General features: G+C 42.0%; 1 protein-coding gene across 3 annotated transcripts in view; it reads left to right on the plus strand.

The window, feature by feature from the left end:
- The window catches only part of FMN1 (formin 1), a gene marked incomplete at both ends in the record, with an annotated part of 398,825 nt that overhangs the window by 188,995 nt on the left and 184,865 nt on the right, over positions 1-24,965 (plus strand). For all 3 annotated transcript variants that reach the window (XM_082842082.1, XM_082842083.1, XM_082842084.1), the window contains 2 exons: positions 639-1,381; positions 6,045-6,195. In XM_082842082.1, coding sequence (XP_082698208.1) covers positions 639-1,381; positions 6,045-6,195 — 894 coding nt within the window. The remainder of the gene's footprint in view (positions 1-638; positions 1,382-6,044; positions 6,196-24,965) is intronic.

Consider the following 24,965-nt stretch of genomic DNA (forward strand, 5'->3'; position numbering starts at 1 on the left):
GAGAAAAAAGCAAACCGTAATAAGTTCATTTTCTATGCATTTATTACTAAATTATGAATGATTATAAAACAGACTCAAATACTGATCATGGGCAGCTTTGATATGGAAACTTTAAAAACAAATGCACACGCATCATAGCTTCTTCTTGAATCTTTTCTTTCTGCTGGGTTGGCCTGGAAACCCTGGAGGTGAGACATTCTATGGAAGACTGTGAGAACTGCAGCTCCTAGCCAAAAGTATCTCCAAACCTTTTTTTTTGTTCTTTTTCCAAAACCAAAAGCAATAACAGATAGATCCAGGCATGTTCAAATCTTTATTAAAAGTTTTGTTTTGCATTTGATATTAAAACCAATGAAAATTCTTAGACGACAGTTTTACTTTTACCCTTAATCCATGGTTATTGTTCCCTGTGAGCTCAGATTGGATGAAATTATGCTTTTACTCCAACTGTTTAAGTCCTTGGAAAATTCACAAGGTGGAATTTACACCCTGTTGGATTCTCAGAAGAACGTCTCTGTCTTTCCCTGTGTTCATGCGGACTTGTGCTATGGTGGTGTGGGGATGCTATTGGAATGTTTTATTTCTGATCATTGTTTTTGATAAATTGTTTGCTTTCTTTCCCACTGATATCTCTACAGGCTCAGTTCGAACTTCAAGCCTTTCATATCCGGGGTGAGCATGCGGTGATAACAGCGAGACTAGAAGAAACCATTGAAAATCTCAAATACGAGATAGAACACCGATGGCGAGGAGGATGTGAAGAGATGAGGGATGTGTGTGTCTCCACCGACGATGACTGCCCTCCGAAGGCTTTCAGAAATGTGTGCATCCAGACAGACAGAGAGACTTTCCTCAAACCCTGCGAAGGTGAAGACAGGACGACCAGAAGTAACCAAATAATACCCAGAAAGCTGAATATCTCCTCTTTAAGCCAACTCTCTCCCCCAAATGACAGCAGAGACACCAGTGTACCACTTCAATCTGCGGAAAGCATCTCATCGAGTCAGCAGAAGGCAACGCCTCCCGCTCCCCCTCCCCCTCCCGCACCACCCCTACTGGCAGCCATCCCTCCCCCTCCTCCCCTCCCACCCGCACTTGGACCTTTGCCACTGGCACCTCCACCACCACCTGTGAATACTGGACCTCCCCCACCTCCGCCACCTCCTCTGCCTCCAAGTGCTGGACCTCCCCCCCCTCCCCCACCCCCCCCACTTCCTCACTCCACCGCTCCGCCACCCCCAGGACCTGTGCCTCCACCTCCCCCTGGACTCTTCTTCGGAGTCAACCCTTCTGCTAGCCAGTGTCCTCGGAAGCCAGCCGTCGAACCCAGTTGTCCCATGAAGCCTTTGTACTGGACTAGGATACAAATAAGTGATAAGAGGTAAGCTCAACTCCCCTGGCCCATTCTCAGCTTGTGAATTTGCAGGATTTTGCACAAGTGATGTTGTATTCCTGTTGGTTCAGCATCTTTGTAGTGTGGCACTCGTTCTCAGATGTGGCAGTGAATGCCTTGGATAAACAAGGCTGGAATGTTTTGAGGAGAATGTCTCCACTAGGTCTTCTCTGTGTTCTGTATGGATTGATGCTGGAAGAAACGACGTGTTCTGTGTCAGACCCTTCTCGAAGGTACATATTCCATTTCCCAGACTAGAGAAGAGCCCAGGGCTCTCCAGCATCTCTGCAATTAGTGAGTAATCACAAAGACATTGAGCCTGATTCTATACTTCAGGTTCACTGAAGAGTTTTAGATTATCTGTCTTGTCTTTAGATGGTATCATCAACCCTATAATGTGTATATTCAACAGGTAGGTGTAATTTTTCAATTTTTATTAAAAGAACTGGACATAGTTGAATCATTAGCTCTTTAGGTCAGAGAGGAGTCTTAAAATATCAACTCTCTCTGCTTGAACTCTGTTACCCCTCGCTACTGAGCGCCCTCACATCTTTATACCTTGTTGCCCTCCAGAGAAAGTGCCAGTGGGTAGGTGGCTAAAAAGCATCTTCCATTTGCATAGGTTGTTAAAGTGGGTCTGTAAGGCAGCAAGAGACGGTTGCTTGGAAATTTCCATTCAAACAGATCTGATCAGATTTCTTGTGCCTCATTTTGGAAAGCATCAAAAGGACAACGAGAAAGATGTTGAGTTCCTTCTTGACTACTCTCTAGGTGCGAAGTTCATTGTTTGCAAAGAACAGCAAATATAGAACAGATTTTTACACTTAGATTTTTGAACTTGATTCGCAAAATCAAGATGTGGTGGTGAATTTTTCTATTTCTATAACATTTCGCTTGGGGAAAGCAGTATACTGAACAAAATAAACTGCAATTCACAGTGAGACACCAACTAGAAATCACTCTAGGAGGGGTGGGGCACACCTTGACACTAAGCATATGGTGAACTAAGTTGATTGTATACTTCATATTTGGTCTCTTTCCTCTCACCAAAAATTAAGGGCGAATTTATTTATTTGATAAATTTATTTATTTATTATATTTAAATATAATACTCTATATTTACGTTTCCCAAATGAGTGGCTAAAAAACCATTTCAGATGGTCCTGAAATAGCTCCTACCATTAACTAAAGTACTAGTATTCCCATTCAAGACTCAGATGTCATTTCCTAAGAAATAATTTCTCAGTATATTTATTTGCAGCCATGTTCTCTTATTAGTGTTCTCAAATTAATGCGCAGCCATTCCAGGGTGATGAAGCCCACCTGTCAGCCCTGGCAGCATGTGTTCTGAGGGCACACGGAGCTGTTCCACACCTGGGTCTCACTAGCCTGCCTCAGCTTCATTCCCATAGGACTTCATGGGCAAACAATAACCTAGACCATACCAGTGGTGTAACAGTAACCACTGGGAGATGTGGGCCCTTCATCCACCGTTTAAGACAACAAAGACAAGCTGGAGATAATCATTGTAGTTTTCTCTCCTTACATAGTTGGCCATTTTGAGAAAGAGGACAATTGAATTCTCAAGCTCTTATTAGTTTCGCCATAAACGTAGGGCTTCAGTTTTGCGATGGGTTGAATTGCCTCCCCGCAAATTGATTTGCCGGTGCCCTAATCCCCAGTATCTCAGACTGTGACCTTATTTGGAAATAGGGCTATTGCAGATGTGATTAGTTAGGTTGAGATGACCTCAGACTGGAGTAAGGCGGGCCTCTAATCCAAAATGACTGGTGTTCTTATAGAAAGGGGAAATGTGGACACTGCCAGGGGCGGAGGGAGAACGGCATGTGGAGTTTGGAGTCCTGCCACCACCAGGGATTGCGTTTTGAGCAAAATGAAAAGTAGACGGATGTTCCAACTTTCCTGACCTGGGACATCAGGAGAGCCCTGCTTGGTGAACATGTCAGCCTCGAGCCTGAGTTCCAGGCACAGGGGTTTAGTCTCTGTTTTTATGGGTCCATCAAAATGTTTTTGTACCTCAGAGCATGAATACGTCTTTTAAACTGACATGGTCTGAAGACCCTGTGTACTATTTATTCATTATGGACAAAAGTAAAATTATCTGGGATGTGTTCTTTGACAGGAGATGATATTTTGTACAGCCAGAGGGGTAAGCACTTCGTGTAATGAGCACATAATCAATTTTGGTCTTGGTCTTCTGGGGAACTAAGAATAAAATATGAATTTTCTCTAGTATACGCACACTGCCTCTCATCCACTTGGATTGCTTTTCACTACGAACATGGTTTTTAACTTTTGCCATTCTGCTTTCTTTGATGTCTGTTTTCTGGTTTCTGGAATAGGGAAAAGCCATTTAGTTTAAAAAAATTTTAGGAAGAAAGAAATCCTCATCTGTCTACCTTTTCATCTTCCTAATAAGTATCTTCCTGTTGAGAAATTATCTTCTCCTCTGCCCCCTGCGCGCTCCTCCCTGCTCACTCCCGCATCTGTCCCCTCCCACCTCTTCCCCCACCCCCTCCTCCTCCTGCCTTCCTCTTCCTCTTCTTGGGAGCTCAGACTGTGTGTTCAGTGGTCAGAAAAGAGCTGGCCATGATGGCATACGGTCCATTGTGAGCGAGTCCTTGTTACTGCCCCACCAGCCCAGTTGCCCCCAACCCGCTGAGAGGTGGTATTCCAAAATTCTGTTACTCATTTTTGGAAATGCCTTTTCCCATAGAAACAGTGTTGTAGATGGTGAAGAGGTGTTCAACCTGACTGCCAAAGCCTATTTACTTCAGAATGTAAGTGGGTTATAGCACTAGTCCTACTGACCTGAGCTCAGAGTCCTTGGAGGGGGAGCCAAGCGGTACAGGTGCAGGAGATGGGGGGATGGGTCTGAATAATCTCCTTTGTGGGTCACATCACCTCCCTCTAGGCATCCTCTCCTCTGCTTCCCAGAACCTTCCTGAGGCCCAGACCAGCAGCTCTGAGGCTGCATGCTCCAGAATTTCCTGGCTCTCTTCTCCCACCAAGATCCCCTTTCCCAAGTGCAGCTGAGAAAAGCATTTAACATTAAGGGTGTTCATGTTTCGAATTGAAGTTAAGGGGGGTGGCGGGGAGAGAGGGGCAGTGCTGAGGAAGGAGCGCATAGATGGATGTACCTCACTGGAAATGTTCTAGCCCTTGGATGATGATTTCACAGGTATTCATTATACTGTTATACATTATAACTTACATATGTCACATATATGTTCTTAGATGCCTCAAATATTATATTAGAAAAATTATAATTAAAAAAAAAAGTGGAGAGAAGCAAATGTTCCGTTTTGTTATGGGCCAGAACCCAAATGTCATATTTCACAGCAAAGGCAGACACGTAGCAAAATGTGAACACTCAGATCTGAAAAGCCAGTGTTGCCCACTGCTTCAAATACGAAAAATGGTCAAAGCGGCGGGCAGGTGGGGATGGTGGTGTGATGAATTGGGCAATTGGGACTGACATGTATACACTGATGTGTATAAAACGGATGACTAATAAGGACCTGCTGTATAAAAAAATAAATAAAATTAAATTCAAAAATTAAAAAAAAAAGAAAAAATTGTCTTTTAGTATCAAAACATTTGTGTGGACCACCCCATGTAGTAAGAGTTCTTTTAGTTTTCATTGGGAAAATGCGTATCGAAACAAAGATAAGTACTTGTAGATATTATGGATCATAACATACACACACGTTTGAGGTGTATGTTTGATGTGTAGATGAGACTTTTTATTAAATGTCTGTGAGCATTAAAAGTGTTTAAAAATAAGACGAGAAAGTAAGTTAAGAAAGTAGACGTTTGGGAGAAAATGTGTTCTGACTGAAAGGAGCCTGGATAGTAAACCATCTAAGGCAGCTCTCAGAGGCAGTTGTTCTGAACCTGATTTCCCATATCTTCTTCCCTTTCTTTGTTTGAAAACTAGGGTATCCCTGTTTTTAGAGAGAGAAAAAAACCAAACAAACGAAACACAGTCTCCCCATGGCTGCTTTTGCTGAAATCTCTGCGGGGGCTGGTGCAGTAGGGGTTTCGCTTTGTTTTCAGTGTCAGTCCTGTTGTTGGGTGGCGTATTATAAAATCAAGTATTTCTGAATGGGCACAGCCTGTTCACACGTATGGGTCTTAACGCTGAGTTAACCTGAGCTAAACCTGAGCACCATATTTAAAACGAATAGAAAAAAATTCAAAGGAGGGCACATCTTCACCCAAGCACTCCATTTTCGTTCTAGTTAAGAATTATCCTATGAATGTCTCAGAATTGGTTATTGTTTCAATCTTTATACGATGCCCATTTCTGCCCGTCATGGAAATGACACAAAGTGAGGGAGGAGCAGTTCCCATGCCTCGACAATCTGAATCCCAGGAGTTCTGATCCCACCGGGTTTCTTTGGTTCTCTCTCTTTGGTTATATCTAAGGACCATTCTGTTTCGGAAATGTGTGTTTGCTTTAATACTTAGTATATTTTGACTTAAAAAATGTGTAATCGTAAAAAGCTTTTCTTCAAGCGTTATTAGAGTTTTTTAAGGAGTTAAAAAAATGAATTAGGATTAAGGATTTCACTGTATTCTAATCTCTTTTGTTTCTTCAGTTTAACTTGCCATTTTCTCTTTTAAGCCAAAATTCTACACCAACCTTGTGGGATTCCTTAGAAGAACCTGATATTCGGGATACTAGCGAATTTGAGTATTTATTCTCCAAAGACACACCTCAGCAGAAGAAGAAACCTCTGTCAGAGTCCTATGAGAAAAAAAACAAGATCAAAAAGGTACTGAGTGACTACAGTAATCTTTGTAATTTTATATATATGTATATATATATATATATATATATGTATATATTTGTCATACATGGGAATCTATTATGTGCTGCTGATTTGCTTTCCCTCTGTTTTCAAAAAACGTTTTGAAAGGTTTTGAGTCACAGATGGCAGAAAGGAGCCAATAGTTGGAGAAATCCGTGCTTGCTATTTTGGTCATGCTGTCTGAATTTGCAAACTGTTTTCTTCATCTGGACTTTTTTCAGCCACTAATTCTATTGAAAAAATGCACAAAAGTTAGTGAAAAGTAGTCTGTAGGCTATATGGAAAATGTCTTCTTCACTTATTTATAACTTCATTCATTGAACAAATATTTATTGGGAGTCTGAGCTAGATTTTGTTTTAGGCCCATGCTCTCCAGTCGGGTAGCCCTTAGCCACATGTGACTATTTGTGATAAAATTAAAAATTCAGTTCTTCAGTGGCACCAGCCACCTTTCAGTTTTATTCTAATGGCTAGTGGCTACAATATAGCACAGATATAAAACACTTCCATCGTTACAAAAAGTTCTCGTGGGTAGCACTGTCTGAGCACCTGGGGCATGTTGGTGAAGAAAAGCAAACAAACGAGAAAACAGATCCTTGCCCTCTGGGGCTTCTATTAACAATAAACATCAGAAACAAAAAATCAAGTCATGTGGTAGAGCAGAGTAAGGAGGATCAACTTTTTCGGGGATAGGGAGGGATGGGGGCTACGGGTTTGAATGGAGTGTTCAAGGTAGTCCTCCTTGAGAAGGTGACCTCTGAGCAGACTTGAGGGCTAGAAATCTGAGGCCACCAGCCAGCCATCAGAGGACAAGGTCAGGATTCACAAGCAGTCAGACAGATGTGGAGGTGAGTCGCCACGGTCGCCATGCACTGGCTGCGTGCCCCAAGTCAAAGTTCCTTCAGTCTGCCTTGGTCCCCTCAGTGTCACGTGAGATGACATCTATCCATATTGCTCTGAGTAATGATCAAATGACATCGTATATATACACGGGCTACCGTAGTGCCTGGTACCCAGTCAAACCTCAGCAAGTAATTGCTGCTCTCATTTTGCTACTGTTGCTGCCACCGCTGCTGTTTCTCTGCATTAGTGTTGTGATAATAGCATAGATGGTATTAGGGAAAAACAGTTGGCCCTTGAACAACATGGGTTCGAACCGCACGGGTCCACTTATATGCAGATATTTTTCAATAGTAAACACTACAGTACGAAACAGCCCGTGACTGATTGAATCGCGGATGCTGAGGAACCGCGGAAACAGAAGCTGACTCTGAGCTATATGCACGTTAACCCCTAGTTGTTCAAGGGTCAACTGTATAGTACTTGGTTCTGCTGTTGATTTGCGATGTGATCCTGGGCTGGTCATCTCACTTCTCCAGGCCATATTTCCTCTTCTCTATAAAACAAGATTAACAATATCTGAGTCTACCTGATCCAGCAGGATGCTGTGAAATTCAAATCTAAGAGGGTTTGAAGAAGTGTTTTGAAAGGTGTGTAATACTGAATGATAGTTTCATCAACTCTTCTTAAATTATATAGTGAGGTTCATCCATTGGTTCATATCTCAAGTAACATGATTGTGAAATGAGCTGTGCCTTGTTGGGGGTGGGGGGAATGGCAAAAGTCCGGGTGCAGTTTTCTGTTAATCAAATCAGGTGTGCCCACTGACTTAAATTATACACGAAAATCATGGTCAAGGTTTTTCACAAGTTCATTGGAATTGTGTTTTCCTGATTGAAAAATGTGATCCCAATAATGATTAAATATCAGAGCAAATCTTTTAAGAGGATGTATCGCATGACACAATTGAGTTACGGCAAGAAGTAAACTGATAGACTATAGAATATATTCATGTGCAGTTAGATTCCTATGAGATGGAAATAAGGGCGTTTTGCTGGCCAGCTGGCTTTTTAAATGCCATCTATAGGAACAGAAGACTAATTGTTTCTATACAGAAGGCAAAAGCAGAATCTCTGTATTCCAGAAGTGGCCTCATTTTGCCTCTTCCAGGAAGCCTTCTCTGACCATCAAGGAAATCCTCTGAATGTTTGCTTACCCAATATCATATTAAACTTACTTTCGTTCTCTTTTTCTTTTTTCTTTTTCTTTTGCTATTACTCCTTGTGTTTCTCTCTCTGGATGCTTGGTTACATGTCATTTACTCATAAAGCTAATTATTTCTGTTTTGGTGAATGAGCATTTTTAAAACATTGAAGTATTTGTTTTTAAAACATCAAAGCATTTGGTAGTTTATTCTTATTTCTTATCTCATAATTATTTGCCTCTTCAACAAAGGATTTTCACTAAGGCGGTTAGTACTTGATGTGTTTGTTTCTCCGTCTGAGGGGGAAAATATCCTTTATTCAAACTCTTTAATCTTTCTGAACAGTGAGGTTGCTGTTGCCCCAAAGACTCTGTGCACACGTGTAGTCTCTATTCTTTTTCTTTAAGGGGAGCAGTCTTGAGGGTGCTTGGAGTTTGCAGTGAGCTTGTGTCCTACCTTAGAGCTGAGATTCTAAGTTGTAAAGAAAAAAACGAATTGAGTCAATGGCAGAAAACTCGGAACCTGCCTCCTAGGCGCCTTCCTTCTGTGCCCATGGCCAGATTTCCAATATCAAGATGGATCCCTTGGTCTCTTCTGAAAGTCAGATGTTTATTTTCTGTTCTCTGAGAATGAAGATGAAAGTGAATTTTAGTGATTGTGAGCAACTGAGGAGTTTCAGCCCTGGAGGCCAGCTTTGTTAGCCTAACCACAGAATGGTTCCCATACAAGGTGACCAGGAGACACTTGCCAGATAGATCTTTTTATGGTGACGGAAGTGGAGTATATGTCAGAGATTTAAAAATCCAAAATCTGAATCTTGGCCGCAGGGACTCTGCCAGCGTTGAGACAGACGTGAGCATCTCTTAAGTGGAGCTGGTCTGCATCCCTCTGCACATCCCACATTCCTAGTCAGAACTGTCGGAATTGTTACCGTTCTGCTGAACTCAGATACGAGTTTCTAGTTTCATCTTCTATAACAGCATTTGAAGTTCCCATCACTGGCACTGATTTAAAACAAACAGATACATATCTTCTTAAACTGGGCTGGGATCCTGTTTTCTAGTACGATACAGTCTAAGAATTAGAAGGAACCTTCCTGATCATCTCATTCAGTGCCCTCATGTGGCACATGAGAAACGAGACCTAGGAAGATGAAGATGACTTCTAGGGTTTGTACGCTTTTAGCTAGGAAGACATCGATAATGACGGACACTTGAGAGGATGTAGAAGGGCCTCAGCATGTGTCTTCACTCCCCCTGAATTTAAACAGTAATTGGCTTCACTTAATGGTGGTAACAGCTTTTACTGGGATGATTGATTTTAACCTTTATAAATGAGAGTAGCCATTCTTAGAATCATCAACAAAATCCAGCTACACTCGTGCAAATCCAAAATACGTCCTACGTTGTGAAATTATCCGAAGTCTTCTTCAGGTTCTTCCAGTAGGAATCCAAATCTTTGAATAAAAAGATACTATGTATAACTCCAACTACGAAATAATATGAAACCATATGTAGATTTGGAGCTGTGTTCCTTTGACCCCCATCAATCATTTTAAATATTAGCTATACGTTAAATACCAACTATGACAAATTCGTATTGCCTACTCAGGCCTGTGCCGTCTTCATCTGTGGCATGAGACCACTCTGCCACCACAGACGTAACATTCACCAAATTGAGAACCAGACCTCAAAACATCAGCTCTCGTCTGTACCAGCCACACTTAGTACTATCTCCTATTTTTTTTGCTCTCTGATAACCTTCAGGGCAAGTCGTTTAACTTTTCCACACAGATTCTTTCTCTACCAAATAGGGAGTAACAACCCTTTACAGGGTCATTACAAGGATAAAATGAAATCACGATTGTGAAAGTACTTGAAGTATTCTCTAGAACTATGTATTAATCTCTTAGTTTATGAACAAACATGAAAGCTTTGCAAAGAAATTCTTGACCATCGCTTATTCCCACAAGCTTGTTGAGGGTCTTCAAACATGAGTGTGTCCCTGTCTGAAACTATTTGCAAATGGTCATCTCTAGACCATTCCTGTTTTTCAGCTCCTTTAACAGAGTATACAGACATCTAGTAGTTCATCTTACGTTGGTTTATATAGTCTTTTTGCACTGTAACATAAGAGTTTTCACTGTCAATGTGCCCATATTTCTACTATCTCTAAGTTACATTTGTTCTGGGGAAAGGTAGCTCCGCGCCTTGACAACGAGCCAGAAATCTGCCTTCGTCAGACAGAATGTGTCTGAGATTCTTTGTCCTGGTGCCTGTCAGAGAAGTAGCTACTCCAGTGAACTCTCCAATTGCTTTCTAAACTTGCCTGACAACGTTCAGAAAATCAGCATGACCTGCCAATATTATTCCTCTCTTGAAATTATGAATAATGTCCGTGCTTGTTCCCTCCTCCGTGAGATACATAAAATTACTCCACTCCCTTGGCCTTTTTAATAGATATTTCTTAAGAATTAATGACATAATGGCTATTCCCTGAGCGCTTGGTGGGAGTGGGGGTAGGGAGGGGTGGTGATGGTCCTGCAGACACTGGTCTATTGAAACTTCCTGGAGCCAAAAGCTTTCAGTTGTAATTGGGTCACTTTGGCCAGGATCGTAGCTGTAACTCTCAAATCCCAGACTTGGTGTCTCAGTTTAGTGGGGAGGGGAGATGAGTGGAAGGAGAACATAAATTTATAGGGTTTTCATAATCTGTTGCCTTCCACGTTTATATAATTTCAGCTTTTGTGTACAAAGATAATTTCTCTGGGCCGCCCCGGTAAGGTATGTGCATTATTTTTTTTTCCCCCAGGAATGGGAATGCATTTGCCAAGCCCTTTCTATTACTCATGTGTTTGAAAAATGAGCAGTGAGGTTAGGGGTTATCATCTGTGGCAGTGAGTGAAATCACTTGCCCGTGTGTTGTTTGCACCAATATATGACCTTGAGGTCATTGGTGCTATGTCCAGATTCCTTGAGTGATATCTGGAATGATCTGGGCTTTCCTGTTCTTCGGTTTTAAAGGCCCCTGACTGGCCAAATCTACTGAAAGCAAACGGGAGCTTCTACTCCATGACAAGCACCAACCTACAAAACTTCTGCCTTGTAAATTTTATGTGGAAGTAAGACAGCCCAAAAAGTTAAGTTGTACTTTTACTTTATTTACTTATTTTTTTTTTAGAAAAAGGTCATTAGAACTTGTCAAGTATGGATATCAATGATTCTTTCAGAATGTTGAATCTGAATATTATTCTTGGAGTTAGACTATGTTTCTCTTGTTGGCTGTTGAACAGTAACTTAATCTGGACTTGTACCTCAAGCCAGCTGCAGGATCACACGGTGCTCAGTTCCTGCCCACACCACAAGAGGACACCTTCGAATGCTCAGCTCTGCAGAGCTAAATTAGCCTCTGTCCTAGAGCCGGAGCAATGGAGCCTACAAGAGTGTAACTACCCCTCGAGTATCCTCTTTCGTCTTGTAAAATCTCTTTATTGTGGACCATGGGGCCAAATTTCACAGCAAATTATCCACTCAAAGTATTGGGAGCCAAAGGAATATTAGAAAGGCTTGTAGGTATTAGTAGAATAGAAATCATTAGTAGGCATAGTTCCAGTGCCTAGAATGAATGACTACAATATAAAAATTTATGAAGTATTAGACTTAGCCCCTTTGGGACTGATTCTGGAATCACCTCCCCACTACACACACACACACACACACACACACACACACACACACACACGAGGTTTTTTTTTAATTGTCCGTGTCTAAAGGGAGGGAAGATGTATTTGAGTATAGATTTGGGGTTCTCTAATTGGAAAATAAAGAAGTTTGATTAGATATTACAAGATATCCTATGAGATGACAATTCTAAATATTTGGGGGTTTTTTTATGCGTTTTATTCTTTACTCCTAGTTGAGTAAAATTTTGGAAATCTCACCTATATTTTCCTGGACCTCATTCATTTATGCTTAATTCAGGACGTTTTCTAAGACTGTGACTGGCCGGAGGTAGACAGTGGTTTGAGGCTGACTGCCGGTGCAGAGACCTTGGTGATGGCAGGACTTCTCTGGCCTCCAGTTTTAAGCAAGAAGTATGTGAGGATATAACAAGAATGCCCAAAGATCTTATATGTGTATTTAAGTCACAAACCCAGGTCACCTGGGTGCTTCCAAAATGAACTCATAAATGCCTTGCAGAGTGCACACATCTCCAATATACACAAAGATCAAAACAGCCCCATACGCATACACGTGCGTCCATAGGTATGTGCTTAACACGAACAGAAGTCTTAATAACCTTGTATTTATGTAGAATCTTTCAAGTGAAGATGACAACAAGATTTCAATAGCAATAATAATGGTTAATGCTAGGTGAGCGATTTTTGGCTAAGTGCCTAGCATGTATTAATTTATCCAGTCGTGGGGCTTCCCTGGTGGCGCAGTAGTTGACAGTCCACCTGCCGATGCAGGGAACATGGGTTCGTGCCCCGGTCCAGGAAGATGCCACATGCCGCGGAGCGGCTGGGCCCGTGAGCCATGGCCGCTGAGCCTGCGCATCCGGAGCCTGTGCTCTGCAACGGGAGAGGCCACAACAGTGAGGGGCCTGCGTACCACACACACACAAATTTTATCCAGTCGTCACAAGAACCCAGTGAGATGGTTCTATGATTATTGCCATTTTTTAGACGAGGAGGCTGGAACTCGGGGGTTATGTAACTTGCCCAGCATCACACAGCTCTTAAGTGGCAGAGCAAGGAGATGAATCCAGCAACAACCCCAGAATCTGTGTTCTTAATCACTTGACATATGGTCTGTTGGTCTGAATTTAACTACAGGTCCTGACTTTATATTCACTTGGAGAAGTCTGAATTTTATTTCCTGCTCATTGTTTAGTGAAAAGCGCTCTGGCTTCGGTGTCTGTAGACCCTGTTTCTACTTATGGCTCTGACCGTAGCCAACTGTTGTATCTCGGGCAAGTTCTTTAAATTCTCTGGATCTCAGGTCTCTCATCGGTCAAAAGGTAAACTTTAATTAGATGAATTCCAAGGATATGGTCATCACTTCTCCTTTGCAAATGGGGACACTCAAGGTCCACCAGCTTTTATCTTGTTTATTAGAGGGTAGAGAGAGGCGTCACATGTGAACCAACATCTCTGCGCTCAGACCCATAGCTCAGACTGCCTGACACCATCAGCACCACGGTGTATGAGTCACAGGTATGTGGGAGCTCAGGGAGTAATTGTTAGGATCTTAATAATCCCCTAATCTTGAGAGACATAAACGTATTGGAGGATTATTTTAAAATAAGCCAAGTTTCTCTATGTACTGGGGTATTGAAGGGCTGGAATCTGATGGGGAAAACTGCAATGGAAAGGCGCCAGAGGTCTGGTCTTGAAGGTAACTGGTTAGCGGTTGTGTGTCCAGTCACGTAACCTCTCTGGCCTTAGTTTCTGTAAGTGTCATGGCCTCTGGAGCGGATGTTTCTAAAGATGCTTTCCAGATGCAAAGTATCAGATCATATCTGTACGTGGACACCTTCACACACGCATTTTAAGACTCAGTGTATACGAGTGTGTGAGTAGAATGCAACCTCAGATATGGGCCTTGCTTCGTCAGTGAGTAATGTGGGATATACTGCAAACCAGCCTCACAAACACAATGTTTCTTCCCCCGAAGATGCAATATTTCCCTCCTCACACTTGTCTCTACTTAACAGAAAATGTCTTTGGCGGCAGCAGCCAGTGGCCGAGTTGGCCAGCCCCGTTCTGCTGGTGGGGCACTCTCCCCTCCATCTCTCCATAACGTTTCCAGGGTCCAGAGGCCAAGCCAGGAGTTCAGGTTTCACCAGACACAGCCGTCCATGTGTTTCCTAGGACAGTCTGGCTTGCCCCCAGTACTATGGCTACACTTACAATTTTTTGATAAAGTACCTTTTAGCCCAGAGCTTGATTTCCTTTAGGCCTGACCTGGTTTCTCTCCAGCTGAGGCTAATTTGCATGGCTGTAAACACGGGCCTGACAAAGCTCACCAACTGTGATAAAAGCTGAGGAAACCCGAGACCATTGGAAACTCCAGAATCCGCCTTCAGTGTCTGAGCCTGACTCAGAGTCACGCCTCAGCCCAGGAGGCTGCCAGCATGCAGCAGCTAAAGAAATGCTATTCTGATTGATCTGATTAGGGCAGCAGGGTTAGCCATGGTCAATTTACAAAGACAGTATGAGGAGAAGTCATGTGTGTAGGCAAGTTATGGGTCAGCGAGGCCCCTGCCAGAAGTTTTGAAAAGCCACGGCTCTGCCAGCACCATTATCAGATCTCCTCGGTGGGGTACAAATGGGATTGGAGGGTTAGGGGCCCTCCAGAGAAATGAATGACAGAAGGGATTGGGCCGGGAAGAGCTGGGGAGCGGCGCTTGCTTTCAGCTGGATTCCTTTGCTGCCGAGCCCTTTACGTGGACTTCCCCAGCGCCCTGTGAGAGGACTGCCCTTAGCCCCTCAATCGTCAGGGAGAGGAGAAGGTGGGGACGCTAATTTGAAAGGGCCGCGAGGCTCTAGACTGACCCACAGGAGCAGCCAGGTGGAACCTACTGGGCATTTTCATCCCTTCCTTCACCACCAGAGTGGTTTAACTGGGATCTGGCTCCAGGCCCTGGTTACTAAATAACCTGAGTTTTAGTGTTTTCATTTTCATTCATTAACTTTTAGGCTAGGTACCTTATGAGTCACATTAGACATTTTGCATGTGCAAAATGTCCTAGGAGGTGGGGGCGTGGTCTTTAAACAGTGTAGAGCTGCAAGGACCAGGGGGTTAATTCAGGACTCGATTATCACATCACTTTTGCCTGCCTTGTAGACTCTCTTGTACAACTTCCTTAGTTTACAACAAACACAAAAACTGACTTTTAAATTTTGCTTTCAAGTTGTTATGACATTCGCACTGATTCTGAAGACGTTGGATCTTTCACTCTGGGTGTGGTTCTTTTCCTCCCCCGCTCAATTCAGGAACATAAATGAGTGTTACTTACAACACTGGGTAAGGCACATTAATTAACAAAGAAAGATGGATTTAAAATGAAGCCAACTGAAAGCCACAGTGCCTGAGCTGGGCCTCATTATAAATAGTTCACTCTGCACTATAATCATCTTACTAATGGAAAAAATGAGACACTGAGATGGTTGCTTAGAGAAGAATGTAGTTCAGAAAAGCAGCAAAATGCCTAAAGCATACGAGATGTTTAGAATGATTTAGTAAGGCATTGGAGAAACTGGGCCATGTGATGTTTCTGTTATGTATTACTTATGCTCTTGGGATGTGGAGGTATCTGAACAGTTCAGCTCTGTAGGACACAGCCGTTCAGTTGCCACCAGTGGAAGGGATGAGCTTCTGAGGCCGAAGGTACGTGGCAAAGAAAGTAAGACTCACAGGCCAGCACAGGGAGTTCACACCAGTTGGCTAAGATCTTGGTGTGTGTTTGCCTCCGAGCCACCAGGAAGCCAGTTTCAAGGCTTCCGATCAGCTGCTTCCTCCTGCACACCCAGGGCACCAAGAGTCACGAATAGTCTAAGTATGGAAGGTGGTAGCATCGTGGTTCAGCAGGGCTTTCTGGAAACCGCACAGGCCTGGCTTTTCCTTTGAGTCATCACTTTATCCATGGGGTAAGTCCCTTCATCTTTCTAAGGCTCCTCCGTCCCGCTCCCTCATCTGTAAAGTGAGAATAATAATAGTAGGTACGTATTTCAAAGGGTGATTGTGAGAGTTAAAATAATCTGTGAAGTGTTTAGCTGCGTGTCTGATGCATAAATATTTGCTGGTTCAACCACACTATCGCTACCATCGTCATGCCCACCAAGAGTAGGAATAAGGACAATGAACAATCCCCTAGTGTCACCCCTAAAAGAGAACCGGAGGTTGGATTCCAACCAGAAGCTTCATCTCGTATGCAGGGATGACTCCTGAACCCCCAGAGGGCTAGCAGAGATCCATCTCACCCTCTCATTTGTCTGTCTGTGTCCCACTGGGACACAGCTGTGGAATTAAAACAAATGAATTTAAGCTAGATGCTCAGAGATGAACGTCCTCAAGGTGTGCCAAGAGAAAACCATGCAGTGCAACAAAAAGATGATAAAATTTGTCAGCGTTTTCCAGTACTATTTTTATTTGGCTTTCATAGTAATCTGTGTTGGTAGTACAATTTTTAAGTATGGAGGCAACATAAGGGTGCTTCCTTAAATCCTTTTAGAACATGATAGGCTATAAATCAATAAATATAATGTCTAGAATCACTGATTTAGGTGATGATGACGCTCTTTAAAGTGTGATATTTTAGGTTGGTTTCTATATTAATAATCAGATTGAATCCACTTATAGTTTATCTCCAACAGCATAATGCATGGATTAATTTTAAGAGTCGAGCAATATTAGAAGACCTAAGAAAGACAAAGGTCCTGAAAACCTCAACAGATTTCACGCCATTTTTCGTACAGACCATCCTCTGGCCACAATGAAATTCAGTTAGAAATAATTTACCAATAACAGAAAGATAATTTAAATATGTCAATAACAAAAGCCTCCTTGCCTTTTAACATTTACATTCACACCTGCAAATAACTCATGGATCAAGAAAGAAGTTATGATGGGCTTCAGAAAACCCTTATAATTCAAACAATACTGGTTTTTAAGACTCAAAGGATATCACTAAAATGTATGGTCATGAGTGTTTATATTAGAAAAAAAGGATAGGTCAAAAATAAAGCATCCAAAATTAACAGCTAGAAAAAGAAAAGCAAACCAAAGAAATTTGAAGGAAAAATTAGGTTGAACAACAGGAAAGGCCATTTTTGCAGGTCAAATGTGATCAAATATTTAGAATTTCATATGGTTCAACCTAATGCATTTTAAGCTGAGAATGGAAATTTTTTAAAAAAAATTTAATACAATATAGAAGATCAATAAAGTCAAAAGTTTATTCTTTGAAACCAAAATTCAGTAACTTCAGGCACGATTGAGCAAAAGAAACAAACATAAATAAAGATAATAGGAAAGTAAAAGTGAATGTAACTATAGATGCGATAGAAACGTATAAGATGAGAGAATACCATGACCAAACTTTTGGCAATAAATGAAAATAACATAAAATTTAAAACTTTCTTGAAAAATATAAATTACCAAAGCAGAGTCAAGAAGAAATAAAACACTGGAATGTTCTATAAATATTAAGGAAATTGGGCCCATAGTTTAAAATCTTCTTATGAAGAAAGTTCCAGGCCCAGATGGTTTTATTACACCAAGCATTTTCTTCTTACACAAAATACTTGAGAGAATAAAGAATGTTATGCTCAAAGCTAGAATACAGTCTTGATAGCACTACCAGGCAAGGACAGGAAGTGAAAGAAAAGTTACAGGTCAGTTTCTCTCATATAGATGTGGAGATCCTAAACAGTGTATTAGTAAATGGAATCCGGCAATGAATAAAAAATTAGTATAGCAAAAGTATTGAAGTAGACCTAAATCAAAGGAGAGACATAGTCTTTTCATGAATAGGAAGACCAATATTATAAAGTTGTCAGCCCCAAGCTGATTTCTAGTTTGAAAGTAATTCCAATCAAAATCTAAGTAGGATTATTTGGAATTTGACAAGCTTATTCTAAAAATTTGTATAGAAGAGCAGAGTTTCAAAAATAACCTTACACATGATGTTTCGTGAAAAAAGCAAGTCACAGAAAAATGGTTCCATTAGCCTGAAGTTAAAAACATAAAAAGCCAAAGAATTTTATGGAATCATACATTCGTGGCAAACTGTTTTTGAAAAAGCAAGGGAACAATAAACATAAGATTCAAAAAAATTTAAAAATTCTGACAAAGAAAAACCAGGTAGGACGCTTATTCTACCTCATATCAAGAAAAATAAAGCAATAGGCAGTAAGGTAGCTATAGTGTGGTAATAATTGGCACAGTAAAAAACAAAAATCAGTGGAAAGAATTGAGGGTTCAGAGGCAGATCCATGCATATCTGGAAACTAATATATGACAAATGTGGTCTCTCAGATCAGTGGGCAAAAATGACTATTAAAGAAAAGTACTTTAAAAATTGGAAAAAAAAATATATATATATATCTCCAAAAGAAAGTAGATTCCCTCCCTCATGTCATGAATAAAGATCAATTCCAGATGTATCAAGCACATAAATGAGAAAGGAAAAAGTTAATAGTTTTTTAAAAAAAAAAAAGAATATAGGAGCATATTTTTTAACCTCACATGGAAAAGACACAAAAAGCATATCAAATAAGAAATAAGTACATTAAATAAAATTACATTAAAGTTTTTAAAACTCTTGCTCCTCAAAAGGTACCACAAAGAGTATGAAAAGATAAGCCACAAGCTTGGAGAGGACATTTGTAACATATTTAACTGAAGAAGAATTACTACCCAAAATATATATGGAATTCTCACCAGTCAGTAATAAAATGGTTACCTTCCAATAGAAAGATGGGCAAAAGACATGACCAGGCTTGTCATGGAATGAATGGACAGTAAATAAATGAAAAGATGATCAACAAGTCAACAACCAGGGAAATGCAGAGATACCATTTTAGGCCCACCAGCTTGACAGAAATCAAAAAGTGTAGCTGTGAAATGTTGGGAGGGTGTGAAGCAGTAAGAACTCTGATTGCTGCTAATGGGAAGGTCAGCTGTTCTATCTACTTGGAAAACAGTCTGGCTGTGTCTAGTTCACGTGAACACATGTACAGCCTCTGCTCAAACTTTTGCAACTTTGTACCAGGAGACTCGTGAGAGCGTTCGTAAAAGCATAGTGTAATAGCAAAAACCTGAAAATGACAACAGTGGCCATCAACATTAGAGTGGAGGAGTATCACAGAATACTACACAGCTTTTATAAAAAAGACTCAAGTACAGCTACATGCATCCACACTGATGATTCTTTTTTTTTTGCGATACGCGGGCCTCTCACTGTTGTGGCCTCTCCCGTTGCGGAGCACAGGCTCCGGACTCGCAGGCTCAGCGGCCATGGCTCACGGGCCCAGCCGCTCCGCGGCATGTGGGATCTTCCTGGACCGGGGCACGAACCCGCGTCCCCTGCATCTGCAGGCGGACTCTCAACCACTGCGCCACCAGGGAAACCCCACACTGATGATTCTTAAACACGATGTTCAATGGAGAAAGCAAGTCACAAAAGAATGATTCCATTGGTCTGAAGTTAAAAACATGAAAAGTCAAAAAATTTTATGCAATCATACGTTTGTGGCAAAACCTTTTTTCTAAAGCAAGGGAATAATAAATATACAATTTAGAAAACATGGTCCCTTTGGAGGTGAATTGTAGGGGAAAACAGAGGGCCTTTGAAGGTGTTAACAGTTCTCAGTTTGGTAAGGTGTACACCCGTACATGGTTCACTTTTGTCGTCCTTTAAACTATACATAAACGTGCACATGCTACTCTTTTCTATAATATTTCACCGCTTTAAAAATTGTTATGAAAAAGATTTCCTGTTGCCCCCCATTCCGCTCCCACCTTGCACCCCAGGGGCACCAGTTTTCAATGCCCTCTCTGGCCATCTGTCTGGTATTCTGCTGTCTATTGTGAACACAATTTTAAACAGTCACCATGGACTTCCTATTTTGGTAGACAAGGGTTTTTGTATTTCAGAATTCTATGTGAATTTACAGAAGCTCATTTTTTAAAGAATACAGTTACCTTTCTGAATTTATAAATTATAGTTTCTTCACATTTTCCTTTGCTTTTTGCTTTCCTTCTGTCCCTTCTTCCACGTTTCTTTTTTTACATTTTTTTGTTTGTGACCTCTGTATTTCCCATTAGAGGATTATCTCAGATAATTGGTGATCCTTGGCTGCAAGATCAAGGCATGATAAACCTGGATGGAAGCTCAGTATGAATGGATGAGGTTTGCCCAATGATGGGTCTCACAGTAGGGTAAACAGTTGCAGACCAGCCATTTCATTTGGGTGGGCCCTGAAGGACAGGATCTGTTTATCTTTGCTCTTAGACTGATCCATTTTTCCAGGTGCAATTTCTCCAGGCACCTGACTCTGGGGGCTGGGGTGTCAGCCTGACTGCAGTTTTCTGAGAGAGAATCCAAGAAAGGAGGTGGAATTTTGAAAATGACTCCATTCCAGTACAAGACCTCAATCCCAACTTCTCAGTGCCTGATGTCCACGAGTCCCAAGTCTGTCTGGTTGCATTTGTCTAGAAACTATACTTCCTGATAATGATCAATGGGATTATACACCTGGCACCTAGTTGCACCATCTACTAACTTTTAAATAATCCCCTTATTTTTAGCTCCCTACCTCACCCTTCCCCAGCACGTGGTGCCTCTAATTCATTCATGTCCAAGATTCTGCCTTCCTCTGCAGACAGTTAGGTTTGTCCGTCTGTCACTCTGCCATGGAATTTACCACTCTTTCAGTTACTTTTGCCTTCATGTTTCTGTTTGGAAATTAAGGGGGTCTGCTAGTTTCACTGGAGGTAGATTGTGTGTTTATGATCCTCAGTCTTATCACTTGGGGTTGATTTTATAAGAGAAAGGGAAGTGGACAGGCCTTTACTCTGCTACCTTCAAACTCAAAGTAGTTGTGATTTTCACATCTTAGAGGCTATTGCCTTGTTCAACATGGTGGATGAGGCATGCACATCCTTGCTGGAATGAGATGTATTGCTAGGGAAAGAACACAGGAGTAGAAGTAGGACATCTGGAGGACCCTGGACAAATCACCTACTGTGTGCCTGTTGCACTCATACTCTCAGAAGGTGACCTGTCCATACGAGGGAACCTCAGGGAACGTATATTCATGATTCTAGCCAAGATGGATATAGAGGCGCATTCTTCATGGATGATGGCGAATAAATATTTTGGATCGTGATGTTACTCCATTCCCACGGATGACTGAAGAATATAATGTGTTTTCTTTCCGTGATAGATGGGCCGTGAGAGGAAGGAGGATGATAAAGACTAATTTTAGGGGAAATGTGCTGGATTATAGACTGTAAGCCTTAACCAAAACTTGTAGCAGTTTTAAAATATGTGTATACCGTGCTCTTTCATCTCTCCTTTCTTACTAACATTTCCTGGAATCGTCATTTTATGTTTATAGAAGGAACTCAGGGAGCCTCCTTAGAAACAATGTGGTGCTTGTGTCATCTGCTGTTACCCAGAAGGTTAACAGGGTAAAATGACTTAGGTAGTAAATAGCGCATGTTACAGCAATAGCTGCAAATTAGAACTATGTGCGAGGTTGTTCTAGGTGAAAAGGAAAAGGGAAAGTCGCCCTAGGTATCTTCAAAGAGGAAGTGTTTCTCTTTGAGCTTTGTCACAGATTTTGCTGTCTAGTGGCTGGAGGCCCTGAAGCTAGGAGTGCCCACTGTCACTAGCTCTTCACCTTCCAAGCAGGAGTGAGAAAGAGCCAGGTAATTTGCATCATGGTACACTCGGAATCAAAGGCCATCCATCATTTCTGATACCTTGAACGCAATGATTATCATATCAAAGACATACGATGACATTGAAGATAATAACTTTTCTGTTGCCCATTATCTCTAACCAGCTTGGAGTCATTATTAGCATGTGTTCTTTTCAAAAGCCTAACACTCTGGATTTTGGAGAGAAAAGCCCTATTTGAGCCACCAAGAATATGTATGAGACTAGATTCAATGTCTTAATATTAAGTGAGAGATTATATAAATAAGGCAGGAAGCCCAAAGGTCTTATAAACTTTGTTATGTATAATCCTTTGGAGGGCAGTGTGGCTGTCTGTGTACCTGGGATTGGCCGTATCTGAGAAAGCCGTCCTCCTTGACTGAGCACGTAGCTTTGAAAGAGGACTCGGTGGAAATTGATAGAGGAAGGGGTACATTTCCAGCTAGTTAGTTAGCAGGAAAAAAAACCTCTAGGAACTCGGGACTGTATAAACGTACAAACATATATCAGGCTCTGTGCTGAGTGCCAGTGATAGTAAACAAAATACTTCATTCATTCATTCATTGATTCATTTGCAGTCATCTGGCTACTCAAAGTGTGTTATCCATGGACCAGCAGTGTAAGTATCACCTGGAAGCTTATTATAAATAAAACATTCTCACTCCTTGTATTGGTTTCCTAGGGCCAACTTAAACTACCATGAACTGGGTGACTTAAAGCAACAAAAATTTATTGTCTCCACGGTGCCAGAGACTACAAGTCTGAAATCAAGGTGTTGGCAGATGCTCCCTCTGAAACCAGTAGGGGAATCCTTCTCCCCCTCTTCCTATCTTCTGGTGGTTTGCTGGCAGTCTTTGGCATTCCCTGGCATACAGCTGCCTTCATCAACACTTGACCTTCTCCTGGTGTGTCTCTTGTGTCTTCACATGGCCATCTTCTTAAAAGGATGCCAGTCATATTGGATTAAAGGTATACTCTCCTCCAGTATGGACCTCACCTTAATTACATCTGCAATGACCCTATTTCCAAATAAGGTCACATTGTGAGGTGTTAGGGGTTGGGACATCAACATATCTTTTTTAGGGGAAATACAGTTCCATCCAAAACAGGTCTCATCCGTACCTGGTGAATGAGATTTTGTATTTTTCAGGATGTCCCTGTTAATTCACAGGCACCCTAAACTTCTAGAGGGTATCCCAGAGGTTGTTAATTGCCTTATACCATAGACAGTTTTTTAGTGTCTCCACCAAACTTCTCTAAGGGCGTTGCCTACAGGATACAGAGGTATATAGGATGGAGATGTTTCCCATGCAACTTAGGAGTAGTGGAGAGAAAGCTTTCCCTTTGCTCTTCAGTGGTAGGTCCAGTAGGGTGGGAAGGGGAAGAGAAGGAACATTTACTCTCCCAGTCTTTGCTAGGCATGCAGATTGGTTATTGAGACAGGAATTTGAAGTGAGATTGTAATAAAGAAATGTAAAACAAAGGACGAGTAAAACGTGACTCAGAGGTCCTGTGGCATCATGCCTCTGGTGTATCAGGAGTAATGAACCACTGTGCTCCCATCCCTCCTAAAACAGAGTAAATAAATTCTTCTTCCTGCTGTTAAAGGGTGAGTTACATGTATGGAATAAGTTCCTGGCTTTGAGAAAGATGAGCCATGATGACAGGAGACCACCTGAAGGTATGGAATTGAGCTTTCCTGGGTTGTCCTGACGTTAACAACATCTGTCCCAAAGAGAGTCACTGTTTCCTCTCACTTTCTGACCACCAAAGCTTAGTATTCACCTCATCAGAGTCTTGAATATTTTTCTTTTATGTTTCACTAGAAGTTGATATCTTCATACTCTTCTGTTCTTTTTCTTTTTTTCTGCTGTATAGCCCTCTGTCTAGTTGCTTCTCACCGGGTCAGTTGTCAGTTTTAGAATTGTTTCATATTTATTAAGGCGAGCCCTCTTTAAGGGGCCTTGGGCACTAAGAAATCATAGGATGACGTTTCTCATCTGTACCTTGGTGTGACAGTAGTTTTGGTCCTGTCTGCAGACAGGACAGTTAATGCACTGGTGTCTCTCCTGAGTCTCTGATCAAGAGTAAATGCATGTGATTTTGTTTTCGGAGTTTGTTCTCTACATAACGGGAAAACTCCAAAACCAGCAGAAGTACCTCCTGCCCACACTCGCCCCCCAATCCCACTGTGCCCAACACTCCCTGCCCCACCGCAGCCTTCACCTGCTGTGGCCTTCTCTCTCCATTTACTTTCTGAACAGAATTCACTGGCCCGAAAAGCAATAAAAGGGTTTTTCTGTCTCATCAGTAAGGGAATGGGATGCCAAATATGTTCTCAGACGCAGGACAGGATGACAGTTTGCCTTTTCACATTGCTTGGTGAAGAGCCTAAATCCTTAAAGTAAATTTCATCTGAGCGATTTTACGTGTCCCCAAAAATAAGGCCGTGGAAGAGATTCAGACCTAACAGTTTGACAGAACAGTGCAGCTTAGTTTCCCTTGAAACATTTGGTGGCACAGATATCAGGCTGCGTGTGGAAAGCTTATTTTAATGCCATTTATCAGGCCGGCTGAGGGGGGCCACTACCCCGAAGCGTACCCACCCACGCTGGCCATCAGTGGCGAGGGCTTGTTTACACCAAGTCAGGTGACGTTTCATAATATGGCGGGCACCGTGGAGCCCGCCAACCAGCTCCTCTGGGTGTGATGCCGAAGAGTGGCAGGGGGTGGAGTGCAGGAGAAGAAGGGACAAGGAACCTGAGTCAGCATTTATTTTCCTGGGCACCTACCAAGAAACAAATGCATGCTTCCAAGGGAGTGCCCATTCTCCCTGAGGAGAGAGCAAGACGGCTGCCAGCTCTGGTCCTGCTCTTCCCCTCCAGCTGGCCCCAGCTCTTGGTCCTGGCTGGGAAGAGTAGTTGCTTACCTGTCTCAGCTCCAGTCACCATCACATTAGCAGTGTCAGGGAGGGCACAAGGCTGGCCACAGCTGTGAAGTGGGATTGTGTCAGTTGCTTATTTCCATGATTTTTTGGGGGAGGGGGGAGAGGGTGCTTATAAGGCCTACATCCACGGGCTACCCTGCCTCATGACCGTGTATCATCTTGTGTGACATCTTGGAATGTCCATTGGGAAACACTTTTCCAAATTAGACTTCTATTATAAAATAAGGATTTCCAATTTGGGGAGTATGTGAATGGGTGAGAGTTAAATGAGAATAAAAGTTAAACCTACGG

Source organism: Leucopleurus acutus (assembly GCF_964270905.1).
Source record: "Leucopleurus acutus genome assembly, chromosome: 1".
Lineage (NCBI taxonomy): Eukaryota > Metazoa > Chordata > Mammalia > Artiodactyla > Delphinidae > Leucopleurus > Leucopleurus acutus.